This window comes from Myotis myotis, unplaced genomic scaffold, assembly GCF_014108235.1.
Source record: "Myotis myotis isolate mMyoMyo1 unplaced genomic scaffold, mMyoMyo1.p scaffold_m19_p_3, whole genome shotgun sequence".
Taxonomy (NCBI): Eukaryota; Metazoa; Chordata; class Mammalia; order Chiroptera; family Vespertilionidae; genus Myotis; species Myotis myotis.
In genome coordinates, this window is record NW_023416335.1 from 203035457 (window position 1) to 203053338 (window position 17882).

The window sequence follows — 17882 nt, forward strand, 5'->3', positions numbered from 1 at the left end:
TAGTTTTTAAGTGTTTTGGGATTTTTCTGTTACTGATTTCTAGTTTGATTCCATTGTGGTCAGAGAACAGATTCTATATTATTTCACTCTTTTTTAAAGATTTGTGATTTGTTGTATGGCCCAGAATATGGCCTATCTCAGTATAGATTCTGTGGGCACTTGGACAGGGGTGCTTTCTGCTGTTGTGGGGTGTTCTGTAATTGTCAGTAACATCCTCTTGGCTTGTGACTATGCTGAGCTCCTCTGTATCCTACATCCTATATTCTGTATCCTATAGAATATCCTATCCAGTTATCCTATCAGTTGACAGAGGGGTGTTAAAGTCTCCGACTGTAATTGTTGAATTTGTCTACTTCCCCTTTTAGTTCTATCCATTTTTAGCTCACATATTTTGCAGCTGTGTCATTTGGTGCAGACACATTTAGGATTGCAATGTCTTCTTCGTGTATTAACCCTTTTGTCATTATGTAATGCCCCTCTCTGCTTCGACTAGTTTTCTTTGCTCTGAAGTCTCCTTAATCTAATATTAATACAGCTACCCCTGCTTTCCTCTGATTAATGTTTGTATGATATCTTCCCCATCCTTTTATTTTCAACTTGCCTGTATGTTACATTTAAGGTTTCTTATAAACAACATGCAGTTGGACTTTTCATCCACTCTGTCGATCTCTGTCTTTTAATCAGAATTTATAGACCATATATATTATATATAATTATTGATGCTCTATGGCTTAAATCGACCATCTTATTTTTTGTCTTCTGTGTGATCTCTCTGTCTTTTTCCTGCCTTCCTGTGGACTACCTGAACATTTATTTAAATTCATTTTTTATTTATCTGTAATGTTTTGGAGTGTATCTCACTGTATAGCTTTGTTAGTGATTGCTTGATATATTACATTATCTGTATATATAAAAGCCTAAGTGACCCAACAGCCAGTTGACCGGTCAGTGTGCTCCCATAGCCAACCTCCTACTGCAGGCCAACCTCCTACAGTCCCTCTCCCCCGCCTGCCCCCCGCCGGCTGGCCAGCCCCAATTGTCCCCGATTGGGACTGGGCAAGATGGCCCCTATCAGCCCCAATCACTGGCCAGGCCGAGGGACCCCACCCATGCATGAATTCATGCACCGGGCCTCTGGTATGTACATAATATCAAAGTGTACTGGTTTCATCAGTTTACCAGTTCAAATGAAGTATAGAAACCTTACTTCTCTTTATGTCCCTTTACCCTCCTCCATTTATGACATATCCATCTTTAAATATGTCATCTAATTTAGAACCACATCAGACAGTTACAATGTTTGCATCAACCATCAAACATAATTAGGAAACTGAAGAGGAAGAAGAACGCCTATTGTATGTGTCCATATGTTTGCTTACCCTGTTCCTCCTTCCAGATGCTCCAAGGCTCCCTCCTTCATCCTTTCCTGTTGTTTAGAGACCTTCCTTCAGCCATTCTTCTAGGGTCGTGCTGGTGACCAGTTCTCTTAGGTCCTTCATCCCAGAGTGTCTGATTTCCCTTTCGTTCCTAAAGGATATTGTCACTGGTTGTTGTTTATTTCATACTAGAGGCCCGGTGCATGAAATTTGTGCACTGGGGAGAGCGGGGGCGGGGGCCAGCCTGGCCTGTGCCCTCTCACAGTGCGGGAGCCCCGCTATCTATCGCCCCAAAGAGGTAGGTCCCTCCCACCCATCCGGGGCTGCTCAATGGATTGCCCCAAAGAGGTAGGCCAGAGCCTGGGGTCCCACCTCCATGCTGTGTGGAGCCGTGGGACCCGCCTCCGCACCACGCACACAGCATCAAGCTCCCGCCTATCCATGCATCCACAAATCCCTACACACCCACGCATGCCCACTGCGCACGCAGCCTCCTGGTGATTGCTCGTTACAGCGTGAGGGCATCACGACGTGAGGGCATCACGACCACATAGGCTTTTATTAATAGGATGTTTCTTTTAAATCATCTTACCTTCCCTTAAATGTATTCAGAAAGGAAACATTATATTACCACCATAAATAGAAAGCTCATCAGTTGCCATGAGTAGAAGGTACATATAAAAATAAATGGGTGCTGATTTAAAAGCATTTCAAGTTCACAGTGTGTTCAACTACATCTTGTACACAACTCCAAGGGCGTGTGACAGACTTGGAGCTAAGCCGACCTCATGGGAATCCTGTGGGGCCGTACAGCCTTCCCACCCCCTCCTTTTCCAGGTGGTTCCAGCAGAGGGGCTCACAGCTGACAGGGCAGCCCAGCATTTTCCACAGGGGCGGGGCCTGTCTTGGGAGGAATCAATCAAGACAAAGAATTCACTGCCGATGACCCTGGAAAGCAACATTCAACATTCTCGTGATTCTGAGATCAGGCTTTTTTCATCTTTTTGAATTTGAAATGGGTCTTTAAAATGCATGTTTATTGCAGTGAGTTTCTTTCCAGTAATTTTAGAATATTTTAGAATCTAGGGAAATAGAGATTAATTTGAATTATGGGAATTTGCTCTTTTGAAAGTTCAAAACTGGTCACACATTGGCACTTCCCTTTGGTTCAACCTAATGGCATATTGTGATGTGTTTTCTTTTTAATCCTCATAGCAGGTAACTTAATCCTTACTTAAGCGGGTAATTCATCTGGGAAGAGAATACTGAGGCCCCGAGAAGCTGAGTACTTTTCCTAAGGTCACCCAGCTCTGCCTGGTCCCATTGCCCATGCTTTTACCACTGTGTAGAACCCCCACCTACGCTACCTATAAAAGACCTTGGGGACAATCCTAGGGCTCCTTTCCAAAGAAAAGAGTGTGTTTTTGTACCTTTTTAGAAGAACAGTGAGGGGTCAGAGGAGGAGAGGAAAGACGTCAGCCCCGACATCCACAGACTCCATCTTAAGAGAGACTCCTGGCACCTGTGGTGTGACAGATTCAGTTCTGGCCCTGGCCAGTGGCTCCTCATCCCACACAGCAAAAGGCTGCAGGTTCGATCCCTAGTCGGGACGCATATGGGAGGCAACCAATGGCTGTTTCTCTCTTGTGTCTCTCTTTCTCTCTTTTTCTCTCTCTCTCTCTCTCTCTCCCCCTAAAATCAATTTTAAAAAAACCACACACACACACATCCTCGAGTGAGGATTTTAAGCTAAAAGAATTAAGTTCTGTGTAGCTGAGTCCTGAGAACCCAAGTTCAACACCCAGCATTTTCCGAGGGAGGCCTGGAGGGCACCTCCTTTTAAGGGCTCATGTGATTACACTGGGCCCACCCAGATAACCCAGGACAATCTCCCTCTTTAGGTCAACCAGTCAGTCACTCTCATGACTCCTGCAGATTCCCCTTCATCCTATAAGGTAACACATTCACGGGTGGGAGTGCTCATGACACAGCCCAAGGGATTAGGGCAGCAGTTCTCAACCTGTGGGTTGCGACCCCTTTGGGGGTCAAACGACCCTTTCACAGGGGTCACCTAAGACCATCCTGCATATCAGATATTTACATTACGATTCATAACAGCAAAATTAGAGTTATAAAGTAGCAACGAAAATAATTTTATGGTTGGGGGTCACCACAACATGAGGAACTGTATTAAAGGGTCGCAGCATTAGGAAGGTTGAGAACCACTGGATTAGGGCATGCCATCTGCTAGGGGCCAGGATTCTGCTCCTCAGACAGCCGTGTGCAGAGCACATGACTGTGGACCCTGATTCATTGGCCTCTGGTGATTGTCTGCATTATGCGGGCTCCCAGGCGATTCTGCGGCTGCTGGTGGTCGATGGAGCACATTTGAGTGGCAAAGCCTTAGGCCTGAGGAAACCCATTTACAGCCCCCGGCCCACTTCAAACCCACGACAGATTCCAGTCCATGACACCGGTGGTTCTCACACCTCAGGGAGCGTCGGAATCACCAGAAAATGGCCCTGGCCTGTGTGGCTCAGAGGTTAGAGCATCAGCCAGAGGACCAAAGGGTCTCAGGTTAGAATCCCAGCCAAGCACTTGGGCGGAGCAACCAATCGACGTGTCTCTCTCACACTGATGTTTCTTTCTCTCTCCTCCCTCCCTTCCCCTCTGTCAAAAATAAAAATCTATGGAAAAACATCCTCGGGTGAGGATTAAAAAAACAAAAAAAACTTAAAACGTGTGGCCCTAAAGGGTTTGGCTCAGTGGATAGAGCGTCAGCCTGCAGACTGAAAGGTCCCGGGTTCGATTCTGGCCAAGGGCATGTACCTGGGTTGCAGGCACATCCCCAGTAGGAGGTGTGCAGGAGGCAGCTGATCAATGTTTCTCTCTCGTCGATGTTTCTAACTCTCTATCCCTCTCTCATCCTCTCTGTAAAAAATCAATAAAATATTTTTTTTTTTTAAAGTGTGAAAAGACAGCTTGCTGGGCCCCTCACCCAGCATTTCTGAGGCAGAAGGCCGGGGATGGGACCTGAGGGCGGGCGTTTCTAACAGGCTCCCAGGTGACGCTGATGGTGTGGTGTGGGGACCACCCTTGGAGAACCGCTGCCTGAAGCGAGGAGGGAGGCAACCACTGTGGGGGTGTTACGTGAAGGAGCGTTTACTGTCCTTGTTTTCTGAGGCCTCCTCTTCAAAAGCAGCGTCCCTTTTCCCACTCAGGATGAGTGCATCCCCTCCGGCACCTCGGGGATGCGTCTGAAGTGACGAGGTGCCTTTTGGGATCTCATCCACTGCATCAAAGGGTTGGGCTGCTTTTCATGTGCTGAGCTGCATCCTCCGGCTTCGGGCGCACAAAGGAGTCGACTCACGAAGGGCTTGAACCACCGACACCCCAAAGCTGCCCCAGCCCCATCCTTTAAAGTCAAAAATAATATTTATTGGTTTTATTACAAACAGTTGTTTGTTGCAGAAGAGATAACTCCCTGGGCAGGGTGGGCACAGGGAGCTAAAAAGAAAACATCATGATCTCACAGAAGGTAGCTCCCAACCTTGCTCTGCAGAGATCTGTCAATCTAAATATATACGTAGGGCTTTATTGCAAAAAATACATGCTACAAACTGTGTTGTAACCTACTTTTAAAATATGTTGCAAATGTCTTTCTATCTAACTGCCCCTTTAAGCCCCAAGTTTCCACCCCTTCACTCCATGAAAAGCACCCCAACACTGTGATTCGTGGCTTCCCTCCTGCGCACCTGCAGTTGGAGGGAGACTTGTGAGCAGCCGCGAGCCCCGCGGGGGAAGAGGAAGCACACGGAGGTCGCAGCTCCGTGGAAGCAGGCTCCTCGCCCCCTGAGCAATGAGGGGCAGCTGACATTCTGCACCGAAGAAGTTTCCCCCTGCCCCCCCCCCACTCTTTATTGGAGAAATGATCCAGCTGAGCACCCCTAATCCGGAAAGACCTCAGCACCAGAATCAAGTGCCTAGGGCAGTGGTCGGCAAACTGCGGCCCCTTGAGTGTGGCTCTTCCACAAAATACCACGTGCGGGCGCGCACATACAGTGCGATTGAAACTTCGTGACCACACTCAAGGGGCCAAAGAGCCGCGTGTGGCTCGCGAGCCGCAGTTTGCCGACCACTGTCCTAGGGGAACTTGTTTCACGGGCCCTGCTCTGCCAGCGGCGTTGCTGAATCAGGACCACCTGAATCTCGGCAGCAGCGACACAGTCACGGGACCAGGAGGGCTTTCTGCTGGGCTTTTTAGGATAATTAGTGGCTTCCAGAACTTTGGACTATTGATAAAAGTAGGTTAGGGGTAAAAATTTATTTTCCATTCTAGGAGTTACAAAACCTGCTTTCCCGTGGGGTAGGAAATGAGTACAGCAAGAGAAAAGGGTTTAATTACAAATTAAGCTTTTGCCAATGAACCCATGGAAACAGTAGACAAACAAGCTAGCAGCTCCAGGGCCTGCCCGGGCAAACAGGATGAGTGATGTCCAGGGGGATTGATTTCTCTTGGAGCCCGAGATGAGTCTGTGGGCCTCTCTCCCTTGGGGAACGCGTTCCCAGCAACAACTGGCCTGAGGTTGTGCACAGCCCCCAGCAAGGTGAGCTGTTCTCTCTTTTCCTCAGAACGAAGTGATCAGCCAGCAGCTGTGTGTCATCTTCACTCACTGCTACGGGCCCTACCCCATCCCCAAGCTCACGGAGATCAAACGGAAGCAGACCTCGCGCCTGGGTGAGTGTGTCACGGGCCCTGCTCTGCCAGGGGTGTTGCTTTGTGATTTCAAGACAGGGAAGAAGCAAACGCTGTAAGGAAGGGTGGGAATATTCGAGGGCCGACAAGATAGGTCCTGGAGCCAGGCAGGCGGAGGTCAGGATAGCACCTTGATTATGTGATAAGACTGAAGGCTGTACCTTAGGAAAAGGTATATCAGAGCATCTACCTTTCACTACCTGTAACCTTTCAGTTAGAGGAAGAAGGAGACTCACCAATACCTTCTTGTTATCATTGAAAGATTACAGGCAGTGGCAGCAAGAAGGTCTCTGGATCCTGCAGACAGGTAGGTTCTAAAAGCAACTCAAGTGCCTATCAATAGATAAGTAGATTTTTTTAAAAAAAAGCTGTGGTACAAATAGACAATGGAATATTACTCAGCCATAAAAAAGAACAAAGTCTTATCATGTGCAACGGGATGCATGAACCTAGAGTCTATTATGTGAAGTGAAATATATTAGTCAGAGAAAGACACATACCGTATGATTTCGCTTACATGTGGAGTCAAAAGAGCAAAATAGACGAACAAACAGGACAGAAACAGACTCAGAGATGTAGAGAACACACTGATGGTTGCCGGAGGGAAGGGGGGTTGGGGAACTGGGTGAAAAACATCAAGGGATTAGGAAGTACAAACTGGCGGTTACCGAACAGTCCTGGAGACGTAGCACAGCCCAGGGAACGGGGTAATAACCATGTACGGGGCCAGGTGGGCACTGGAAGTACCAGGGGGACCGCTTTGTAAGGTGCATCGCTTTCTAACCACGACGCTGTACCTGAAACTAATGCACAACATTGAATGTAATAAAATGGGAAGTGTTGGGGGGGGGGGGGAGTCTCATAGGTAGAAATTTTGTTGTTTTTTAAACTATAATAAAACTAATATTGAAGTAAAAAATAATAAAAGAAGCCTGGGCTGTGCGTGGCAGCTCTCCCAAGTGCCCCCTGAGGAGGGACGAGCAGAGGACAGTGACAGGCCATGGTGTTTCTCTAATGGAGTCCAGTGCAGGCAGCCAGGAGGGGAGGGGAACCAGACCGCCCCCACCCAACCCACCCATACACCCCACACACACACAAACTTACACACACACACACACACACACACGCGAGGGGAACATACGTGAGCTGAGGAGACCCGATGCCCTGGCTCCCAGCAGAGCAGCAGTCCTTGCTTCTATTCTTCTCAGATACTTGCATTGAGCCGCCCTAGCCGAGCCTGTGGCAGACCCTATCTCAAGTCATCCTCAGGCCACCCCAGGAGGCAGGCACTGGGAGTCTGCACCGGGTTCCCCCCTGAACCCGTAATCCCATCCTCCTGCGGTTTCAGCTTCTGGGATTTTCCAGAAGAAACCTTTCCATCAGGCACTGATTTCATTCGGAGGATCCTGGGGCTGCTGCAGCCGGTTGACTGGCCCAGAAAAAAAAAAAAAGGCAAAGAAATACTCGGTGGCCTTGAAACCTGACCCATGAGCCTCCTGTTACAGGGGCCTGTCTCCTGGCTGCACGGGGAGTCATAAAATATTAAAGCTGCTTTAATATCTTAATATGGAAGGGTTCCTTTTCCAATGGAGATTGGGGGGCTTTCCTGCTTCCCAGCTCCTTTTCCTGCAGAGACTGGGAAACATTTGATCAATGGAAGCATCTGAAAATTCTACTCTTTAGCAAAACTACCACTTTTGAAACAGGTGAGCTAGTTTAAATGAGTGAAAAGGCTGAATTCATGCACATGTTTGAAAGTACTTCTGTGGCTGTCGTGAATAACTGGTGAATTTCAGTGACACGACTTTTTGCTACATAGAGAACCTAACCCCTGAGCCACTGGTTGTCTGTTGTTCTTTACACCCATTCCTGTGAGCCAACCAGGATGTACCCAAACCACAAGTAATTAACACCTTGTAGAAAACAGGCATTAATTAAGATATTCTAAGTGCAATAAATTATAAGGACCAATCAAATAAAGAGCCTTTACCACGTAGCAATAATCTGACATCTAGGTGTCTTACAAGACACCCTTGTTAGAGCGAATATTTGCAAGAGCTGTTTGAATGACACAGCATAAATTCAGCTTTCCTGTAGCTACAGGAGAGGAAGGAAGCATTTTTTTTTCCCTCCTGAACTTGCTGAGGTTTCTTCCATCAGCAATTTTAAGGTCCTCATTTTCTTGCCAAGCCTTGGAATTCCAAGGGTTAGAACAAGAAAAGAAAGGCAGACCTGGGAGGCTAAAGCTCACAAAATGAAAGAAAAAAGGTAGAATATATGTATAATCCTATATAATAAAAGGGTAATATGCAAATTGTCCCTAACAGGGAATGACTGGTCACTATGACGTTCATTGACCACCTGGGGCAGATGTTAATGCAGGAGCTGCCCCCTGGTGGTTAGCGCGTTTCCACAGGGGGAGTGCTGCTCAGCCAGAAGCCGGCTCATGGCTGGGCAGCATAGCAGTGGTGTTGGGAGCCTCTTCCTCCTCCGTGGCAGCTCTAAGGATGTCCGACTAACAGCTTAGGTGGGGAGCAGGCCTAAGCCATTAGTCAGCATCCCCCGAGGGCTCCCAGGCTGCCAGAGGGCGGAGACCAGGCTGAGAGATCCCCCTACCCCCTAGTGCACGAATTTTTGTGCACCGGGCCTCTAGTTATCAATAAATGGAATAGGGAACATGTAGTATTTTGCATCTTCAGTAAAGAATTCCAAGCTAGGATAACTAAAGGTTGTCAAGTACTGGTTCCTTAAGGATATACTTTAAAAGACAGATGAGACTTACCAGTGACAAGGGTCCCACACCAGCATCTCTCTAGGCCAGGCAGGTCATATAAATGAGTGAAATGGGCTCAGTGTAAGACAGTAGGGAGTGGCAGGGACTAGACCAGCGGCCGAGCACACGCCTGATTTTTTGTGATTAATTGTCCTCCTGCCATCTCATTGAATTCTGGGAGAGAATGGTAAAAGGAGCTAAAGGGAGGAGATATTAGCAATTTGGGAAGCAGGCTAGGGTGGTGGTTGGAGGTGCACAGTGGGAGTGAGAGAGAGTGAGTGGAGGGAGGCAGGTTGCTGAGAAGAGGGAGAAAGTCACTCCAAACTGCTAACAGCCTTTAAAGCAAGTGGAGAAGTGAGTGGCCGTCCACTCTGAGGCCTTCCTCTATAGCCTAACTGCCTTTACCTGGATAGTTTTAGAAGTTTGGGGCTGGGGGAGGGGGGCAATAAAAATGTTGGAAGATAGTGGGATCACAAGTGATTTTGACTTTTTTTATGCTTTTCAGATATGTTTTAAATTAAGATTTCTTAATGGGAAGAGATGGCAGAGAATATAAGGGGGAACCACCATCTGGGGCAGCATAGGGGCTGAGGGCTGAGTAAGGAGAATCAGCTAGGAAGGCCAGTTCTGGGTCCAAGGTCTGGGCAAAACTGGGGCCAGGCCAGGGGTTCAAGGTGCAGTCAGACAGGGTGGGCCCAACAGCTGGGGGTCGGTCCCCAGGAACCCAGGGGGTTGGCTCCCTCCCTCAGTGCTTTAGAGCAGCCTAAACCCAGTGGTAGGGAGCAGCTGGGTTTTGTTTCAGGACAAACCTTTAACCCCTGGGGAAGGGCCCTTCAACAACAAGCAGGTCCCCAGGCTAAGCAGGGGCCCAATGTCCTTGACAAGCTCCGACAACATGACTCTAAAGCAATGGCCAGAGCATGCTTTCATTCATTCAGAAAATGTCAATTGAGCATCTAGATGTTCTGCTAACCCTGAGGGGCAGTATGTGTCAGCCATTAATTTATGCTTCACATGAATTAATTCATATAATGCTCACTATGATTCTAGGATGTCGGGATATAATGGATATTACTATTCCCATTTTACAGAAGTGGAAACTGAGGCACGAAATGGTTCAATAACTTGCCAAAGGTCACTGAGATTTCTGGCTTGAGAGCCCAAGTTCTACCACCTTCCTGTGCTAGAGACAGAGGAAAGGACGTGGCAAGGACAGGCATGGTCCGCCCCCCCCCCCCCCCCCCCCCCCCCGCCACACACACACACCCAGAGTGTGCAGGTCAGGGGGAGAGGCAAAGAGCAGATACATGGTGGTGATGAGTCTGAACCAGGCAGTTTCCCCACCTGTCACCAGCTTAAGCAAGTCACTGTAACTTTCTGTGCCTCAGTTTCCTCAAATGCACACCTACCCCCCAGGACTGAATGAGCTGACATGTGTTAGGCCAGCTTACACAGAGCCTGGCACATCGTGAGTGCCCCATAAGTACTGGTTCTATCTTCTGTTCTTACTAGAGGCCCAGTGCATGAAATTCGTGCACTCGGCGGGGGGGTGGGGGTGTCCCTCAGCCCGGTCTGCACCCTCTTGTAGTCCAGGAACCCTCAGGGGATGTCCAACTGATGATGGGAGTGGGCCTAAGCCATCAGTCAGATGTCCTTAGTACTGCCATGGAGGCAGGAGAGGCTCCCGCCACCACCGCTGCACTCGCCAGCCGTGAGCCCGAGTGACTGAGTGGCACTCTCCCTATGGGAGCTCACTGGCCACCAAGGGGCAGCTCCTGAATTGAGCGTCTGCCCTCTGGTGGTCAGTGCACATCATAGGGACCGGTCATTCCACCATTCGGTCAATTTGCATATTAACCTTTTATTATATAGGATAGGATTGGAGGTGAGACAGGGGACTGGCTCATTTGTCACTGACCCAGGGAAAGAAGAGCCTGGACTTCAAAAACCCTGGAACACAGTGGCAAGGGGGCAGCTTTTCTCACCCACTTCTGTCAGCAGGGAGGACACTGAGCCAGGGAAAAGGAGGGAAACCAGGGCAGGTGACAGTTTTCGAGGCCAGGTGGGCAGGTGTCCTTTCACACCTGGGAGCCACCTGAACTCAGGCTGTGGGTCAGTCTTCTGTGGGTAAGTGCCACTTCGAATCACGAATAAGCTATGACGATTTCCAATGAAAAACTGGATTTCAGTGATGTGAGTGTTCCTTTGATCGATTCTGCTTCTGTGTGGTCCCTGCCTCACCAATGAGTACTTCATCCCCTGGAATCCCAGCTTTACCCTTCTCTCCACTAAAGCTGCCTTTTTTCCCTTTCCTCTTCCAGACCCTCATTTCCTCAACAATAAAGAAATGTCTGATGTCACCTTCCTGGTGGAAGGAAGACCGTTTTATGCTCACAGAGTGCTGTTATTTACAGCCTCTCCGAGGTATGTACATCTACTTGGAGAGCAGGTGAATTACGAATGTGGCTGTGGCTTTTACTGTGCTCTGAAGTTCAATTCTGGGGGTATCTCCACCAGACTGGCAGATTATCTTCTCCTGATCAAGGATTCAAGAGCACAGAGCAGCCCTCGCCCGTCTGGCTCAGTGGATCGGGCACCGGCCTGCAGACTGAAGGATTGTGTCAGGGTGCGTGTGAGAGGCCACCAATCGATGGGTTTCTCTCACGTCCATGTTTCTCTCTTTGTCTCTCCTCCTCCCTTCCACTCTCTAAAAAAATCAATGGAAAAATATCCTCGGTGAGGATTAACAAAAAAAGAGTGCAGGGCATTTGTGCATTGTATCATAGCAACATTGTTCACAATAGCCAGCAGGTAGAAGCAACCCAGGTGTCCATCAGTGGACAAATGGATAAGCTCAGTGTGGTGTACACATGTGTTATTCAGCCTTGAAAAGGGAGGCAATTTGGACACGGGCTACAACACGGATGAACCTTGGGGACCTTATGCAAAGTGAAATAAGCCAGTCACAAAAGACAAATGCTGTTTGATTCCATTTATATGTGGTCCTAGAGGAGGCGAATCCTTAGAGACAGAAAGAACTGTGGTTGCCAGGGGCTAGGAGGAAAGGGGGGGGGGGGGAGTAGAGTTAGTGTTTAATGGCACCTGGTGAGTTCTAGGATTGACTGTGCAACCATGGGAATATACTCAACATCAACATTACCATACACTTGAAAATGGTTAAGATGGTAAATGACATGTTCTGTGTTTTTTTCTTACAATAAAAAAAAAAAAGTGGGTAGCCATCGGCATAAACAGCAGCGCCTTTGTGTGTGTGTGGACTCGGCGCCTGTGACTCCGAGCAGACAGGGCAGGTGTGGGGAGAGCTCCGCGAGCAGTGAGCAGTGCGTGGGAGGAGCGTGGATTAGGTTTGCACTCCCTCCGCCAGGTGCCTCGTGCTGTGCACAACCTCACACATGGCCACCTGGAAAGGCCTGCCCTCCACATGTCAGGGAACTTTGGCATAAGCCACCGAAATACACGGGTCCTGTGAGCCTTCCTCTTCCTGACTGGAGGGGACAATAGTCTGGCACCCTCAGCCAGCTCCGCCACTGCCCTTCCTCTGCCTTTCGGTTTGAGATGAGAAGGTTGACCATGTGGAACTGCATGGTCCAAGGACCTGACCAGGAGGAGTGAGGCTGGGCCAGGGAGAGAGTGATGCTGAAATGAGGAAGAGGCAGGCCCCAGGGTAAGAACCTACTTCCAGGGACTCTTGCCAAGGAATGTGTCTGACCAGCATTCCCTGGATCCTGAGAGCAACCTGGCACCCACGGTGCCCCTCAAACAAAATGCAAACCCCATGTGTCTGCTTTGCCACCACAAGAAAAACATGCCATCTCTTGCATAGCTCTCAGTTATAATACTATTGAACAAACAGATCGATGTTGTGACCATGTTCATTTCTTGGTTTGGACAAAGAGACCATGGCTGTCTGTGTAGGATGTTAACAGCAGGGGGGACTGGGTGAGGATAAGCAGGAACTATCTTTGCATGTCTTCTAAAATCTATAATTATTTCAAGATTAAATGTTTAATTTTTACAAAAAGAAACACGGAGCTTATTCCTAAATAGATTATCGGTGTGTTCCAGTGGCAGGTTCTCTACCCTCCAGGAGCATGTAGTTTAGTGGACGGCAGGAAAGTGCATCTAAAAGCTCAGGCAGAAGGTCAGCCACGGGGGAGCCCCAGGGAGTCAACAGATGTTGATTCAGTACCCACGATGCATCGGACAGGCACGGGCTCCGAGGATGCAGCAGAAGCAGAAAGGGCACAGGTCCCAGCCGGCCTGGAGCAGCGATTGTTTGGGAGGGGGAAGGCGGGATTGGAAAACTCCATGAGCCGCAAAGGAACCAAGGAAGGCTCCCTGGAGGAGGCAGTCTTTGTGACGGGCCCTGCAGGACAGATGGGGTTTTCAAAGGCATTTGCTCTTTTCTAATCACCTGCTTGAGAAATGACGCCGTTCTTTCTTTTTCTTGTTTAATATATTTTTATTGAGAAGGGAGAGGGAGAGAGATATAGAAACATCAGTGATGAGAGAGAATCATTGATTGGCTGCCTCCTGCACTCCCCTTACTGGGGATTGAGCCCACAAACCCGGGCATGTGCCTTTGACCGGAATCGAACCTGGGACCCTTCAGTCCACAGGCCAACGCTCTATCCACTGAGCCAAACCAGCTAGAGCAGTGATCGGCAAACTGTGGCTCGCAAGCCACATAGGGCTCTTTGGCCCCTTGAGTGTGGCTCTTCCTAAGCCTTAGGAGTACCCTAATTAGGTTAATAACAATGTACCTACCTGTATAGTTTAAGTTTTAAAATTTTTGGCTCTCAAAAGAAATTTCAATCGTTGAACTGTTGATATTTGGCTCTGTTGACTAATGAGTTTGCCGACCACTGAGCTAGAACAACACTGTTCTTTTAAGTTGAGGTTTAACTTCAGATTGGATTACGATATCCTACAGGGAGGGGAGGGTTAAACTAAGAAATCTGTGGCGATGTCCTTGCTGTATGTCAGAGACAGGGAGATAAAAGAGCCGAGTTTCTTGCCAGCTGTGGGTGTGCTTGTGAGTCTTTTTCTCTTTTTGTGATCTTGCTCAGGTTCAAAGCGCTGCTCTCCAGCAAGCCAACAAATGACAGCAGCTGCATAGAGATCGGCTATGTGAAGTACCCCATCTTTCAGGTGAGCCCCTGCTGGGTGGGCCCAAGGCACGGGTGGTTCCCTCCAGTCCTTAGCCTGTGGATCAGCTGCTGCAACAAACCATCCGTCTCCTGCACTCCGGCCCCCTCCTCACACTGCCCTTCCCACTTGCCATCCATTCACCCCTACACTGAGTAGGGATAGCATGAGCGCCTGCTATGTGCCTGACACTGTGCTGGGACCCAGGGCACAGGGTAAAAGACAGTCCTCTCCTGGGGACTCCCAGCCCAGAGGGGGTAACTCTGAGTAATTACTTCATTATAGTATAACGTGACGGGGGCTGAGAGAGAGGAGTGAGCCGATGTGCTGTGACAACTCAGACCAGGGGAATTGGGGAAGGCGTCATGGGTGAGGTGTTAGCTGAAAGATTGAAAGCTGAGAAGTTGGGGAGCCATAGGAAGGAAGGCTTAGGGCTTAAGAAAGGGGGACAGTGGGCAGATAAAGTCCCAGAACTGGTTGAGCCCAGTGTGACCAGGAACCAGTGGGCTGCAGGGAATCCAAGGTCATTGTCACCCTGATCTGAACCTACCAGGAGCCTCATGTAAGTAGCAAAGGAAGGTGCCTTCGTCGAAGGTCAGGTGGCATTACCTTGTCTCTCTCCCATTTGGGGGACGTCTGTACCGTGAACGGTGGGTTGTAGTTCACGTGGCATCTCTGAGGGGGTGCCTTCTCCCTTTCCCACCCTCCTTCATGCTCCATTCATACGTCGTACCCCACAAGGGCCTGCTTGCAACTCATAGAAATTCACCCTGGATCGGCTTTGCAGCCCTTTTCCTGGAGCTTTGAGTCTCCTCCAGGGCCTGGAGCCTGGTGGGCTGCTTACACCTCCCAGGGCAGGCCTGCAGGGGAGACCGGGGTCCCTCGTGCTGTCCTCCCGCCAGCCAGGGTTAGCAGGCCAACGTGGGTGTGCTGGGATGGTGCTTGGCAGAGTCTGAACTGGACCTTGCTTTCCTCCCGTGCAATTCTGGAAGGAAAGAGTAAGCAAGTGGGTAAGACTCGGGCCAGCCTCAGGAGACTCTCAGTGTAAGACAGTTAAGAGACATCTCAGAGACAAGCAGGAGGCCGGGCCGGCGGGGACCAGGGTCACGGAGCCGGGCCCTCCTCTGGACTTGGAAGGCAGAGCTGCATTCCGGGATTCACATGCTACATCCCTCTGTCTAAACTGACTCCTCCCCCTGTTGAAAAGCAGTGTCTCTCCTGGGACCTTGGACAGATCGCCCAAGCTTTCTGAGCCTCGGTTTCCAGGAACAGCAGAAACATAAACAGAGGCACAGAAGTGGGAGGTCGTAGGGTACGTTTGAGGGAAAGGGATTGTCAGTCATTGGCTGGGTTTAGGGTTAGCAGAGATGGAAAAGATACACTGGGCCCACCGGGTGTGAGCCACGTGGGGGAGAAGACAGGCCAGATGCTGGTGCTTCCCTCCACTGTTGGGCCCGGTGCCTCAGAGCCTGCTGTTCAGAGGGCTGCCAGGGAGACCGTGCCCTCGCCAAAGACTAGCCCCAAAGTCTGCATTTCCACCATTAGAGGTGCACTTTTCTTGTTATGTTGAAACTTCAAAGTAAAGAACTCTCTCCAAATAGCCATAGGCAAGACACCCTCAGCCTCATTAAGCAGGTTATTTTCTGTGGCATAACTGATACACCACCTCCCTGCTAAGCCTAAGTCCCTGTTGAATGGGCTACTTGGCACTAAGCTTTGGGGAGCGGCTGAAAGGGGTGCCAAGCCAGCCCGGGTGAGCCGTCCCCCTGGGGTGGGGGTAGCAGAGAGGAGGCTGGAGCCCCAGGATGGGACTGGGAGTTGGCACCCCCCCACTCATCCCAGTGCCTGTTTCCCCTTTTCCCAGCCCCTCACCCCCACCCCTCACCACATTTCCTACTGGGAGGAAAGTGGCCACAGCCCCTTCCGGAATGGCAGCAGCTGTTGGGGTTAAACGTTTCCATGAAACCGCTGCTGGGCTTTAGGGTCAGGGGTGGGGAGGACGGTGAAGAAACCTTAATGGGGCTCCAACTGTGAATGAGGCACCGGCCTCTGCTTGCACGTGGTTATCTGGATGATTCTGGACGTGTTTGGAGATAAAACAACGGAGGTCCAGAGGGCTTAAATGATGCACCCCCTAGTCTCAGTGCTAGTTAGTGACAGAGCCAGGATTTGAACCAGCAGGCCTGGCTCTGGAGTACACTTCCCAAGTGGGAGCACTGGTATCCTTGAGCGCTTCCTCTGTGTAAGGCTCCAAGCAGGTGATTCTCACCTGGGCTGCATGTTAGAGTCACCTGGGAGCTTTGACAGCGCCCAGTAACCAGGCCGTGAGTCAGACCATTTAGGTCAGACTCTGAGCCGAGGCCCAGGCATCAGCATTGGGGAGCCTCATCCTCCTCCCATTACCCCAGCACTCTCAGTTACTGCGGTTCTCACACCTTAGCTTCAAAATACCCACAGGGCAGAGGGGGCTTGTGAAAACACAGAAAACACGTTCCAATGCAGATTCCCGGGCCCCGCCTCCAGAATCCCCGATTCTGTCAGTCTGGGCTGCGGCCCGAGAATGTGCATGTCTTACCAGAACCCAGGTGATGCCGACGCTACTGGTCCAGGGGCCACCCTGAGAACCACTGCCATCCATCATCGCCTTGGGCCCTCCCAGCTGCCCGCCCCCCCCCCCCCCCCCGCCAGCTCTTCCCCCACCTTACAGGCAGGATGTGCCCCAGCGCCCACCGCTCATCACAGCCAAGCTGAGGTTCAGACCCGGGCCTGGCTGACCCCCGGACCTGTTCTCTTCACTGCCTCCCTGCGGTGGCGACCTGGCCCTTCCCTCAAAGCCACCCAGGCCCGAGGAGAGAAGCCGAGGCCCGTTAGAGTCTGGAGCAGGAGCTAGCTAGACACTGGAACGTGCACGTGTTCCCCGCTCTCTGGGTGCCGGGAAGGGGGCACTACACCATTAGGCCTGGGACTAATTGGGGAGGTTCCTAAAATAAGAACCTGTTTTGCAATCAGCACTCAACAAATTCAACAGATTCGAGGAATAAGAGACCATCCAGGGCAAAGCACAGCCCAGAGCAATGGAGGCCTGTAATTGCTTCTGATGGGAAAGGCTTGCTGGCCACAGGAGCCTCAAGCCCTCAAGCTCCTGTGAGGGGCAGGGAGCAGCCCCTCCACCCCCAGGGCTTTTGCCTGCGCCCCGCCTTCCCCATAAAAAAAGAAAAGCCTCATTTGTGGCTTGAAATAGGCCAAGTCGGGCTGAATCCAACCCAGGAGGAGGCTCCCAGGGGCCTGTTCACCTCACTTCCATGCTGACCGAAGGAGTTTAGTAAATGAGGCTGCCTTGCGTTTCCTCTCTCCACGACCGCTTAACATCACACGCAGGCCGGAGCCAGACGCAGCTGAGGCTGCACCTGGACGCGGGGCCTCCATGAGGCTGTGTGCCGTTTGCATCCCGGCTTCATGCAGGTTGACAGCTGCCAAGAAAAACAACTCCGCAGCCAGGCCCTGCGGCCTAAGGACGGTGCGTTTCACCCCCTTGCAGAAAAGGCTTGTGCTGGCAACGTCTGAAGGGGGCGTGGGGCAGCCCCGTTTCAATGCCATTTGCCAGGGATCTCCACGGAGGAGCAGCATTTCCGGCCCAAGTAAAGGAGATAACAGGATGAAGTGCTTTGTCAACAGCCCGCGGGGTTGTTATTGTTGGTTTGGCCTTTATTAACGTCCTGGGAGGATGAATTGATTTCAGTGCAGCTTTAAGATGACTGTCTGGCCCTGACCGGTTTGGCTCAGTGGATAGAGCGTCGGCCTGCGGACT

The 17882-nt window shown here is 50.4% G+C and overlaps 1 protein-coding gene across 12 annotated transcripts in view; it reads left to right on the forward strand.

The window, feature by feature from the left end:
• BTBD11 (BTB domain containing 11) overlaps positions 1 to 17882 on the forward strand; it is a 261870-nt gene that overhangs the window by 231333 nt on the left and 12655 nt on the right. For 7 of the 12 annotated variants that reach the window (XR_004965706.1, XR_004965708.1, XM_036296936.1 and 4 more), the window contains 3 exons: positions 6009 to 6114; positions 11227 to 11329; positions 13996 to 14077. Coding sequence is in view for 9 of the 12 variants with exons in the window: in XM_036296936.1 (XP_036152829.1) it covers positions 6009 to 6114; positions 11227 to 11329; positions 13996 to 14077 (291 nt within the window). In the remaining 3 variants the exon portion in view is untranslated. Of the gene's footprint in view, positions 1 to 5059; positions 5988 to 6008; positions 6115 to 7480; positions 7725 to 7749; positions 7839 to 11226; positions 11330 to 11422; positions 11937 to 13995; positions 14078 to 17083; positions 17592 to 17882 lie in introns of those variants that run through there. The other 5 variants (XR_004965707.1, XM_036296941.1, XM_036296943.1 and 2 more) reach the window with 5 other exon arrangements.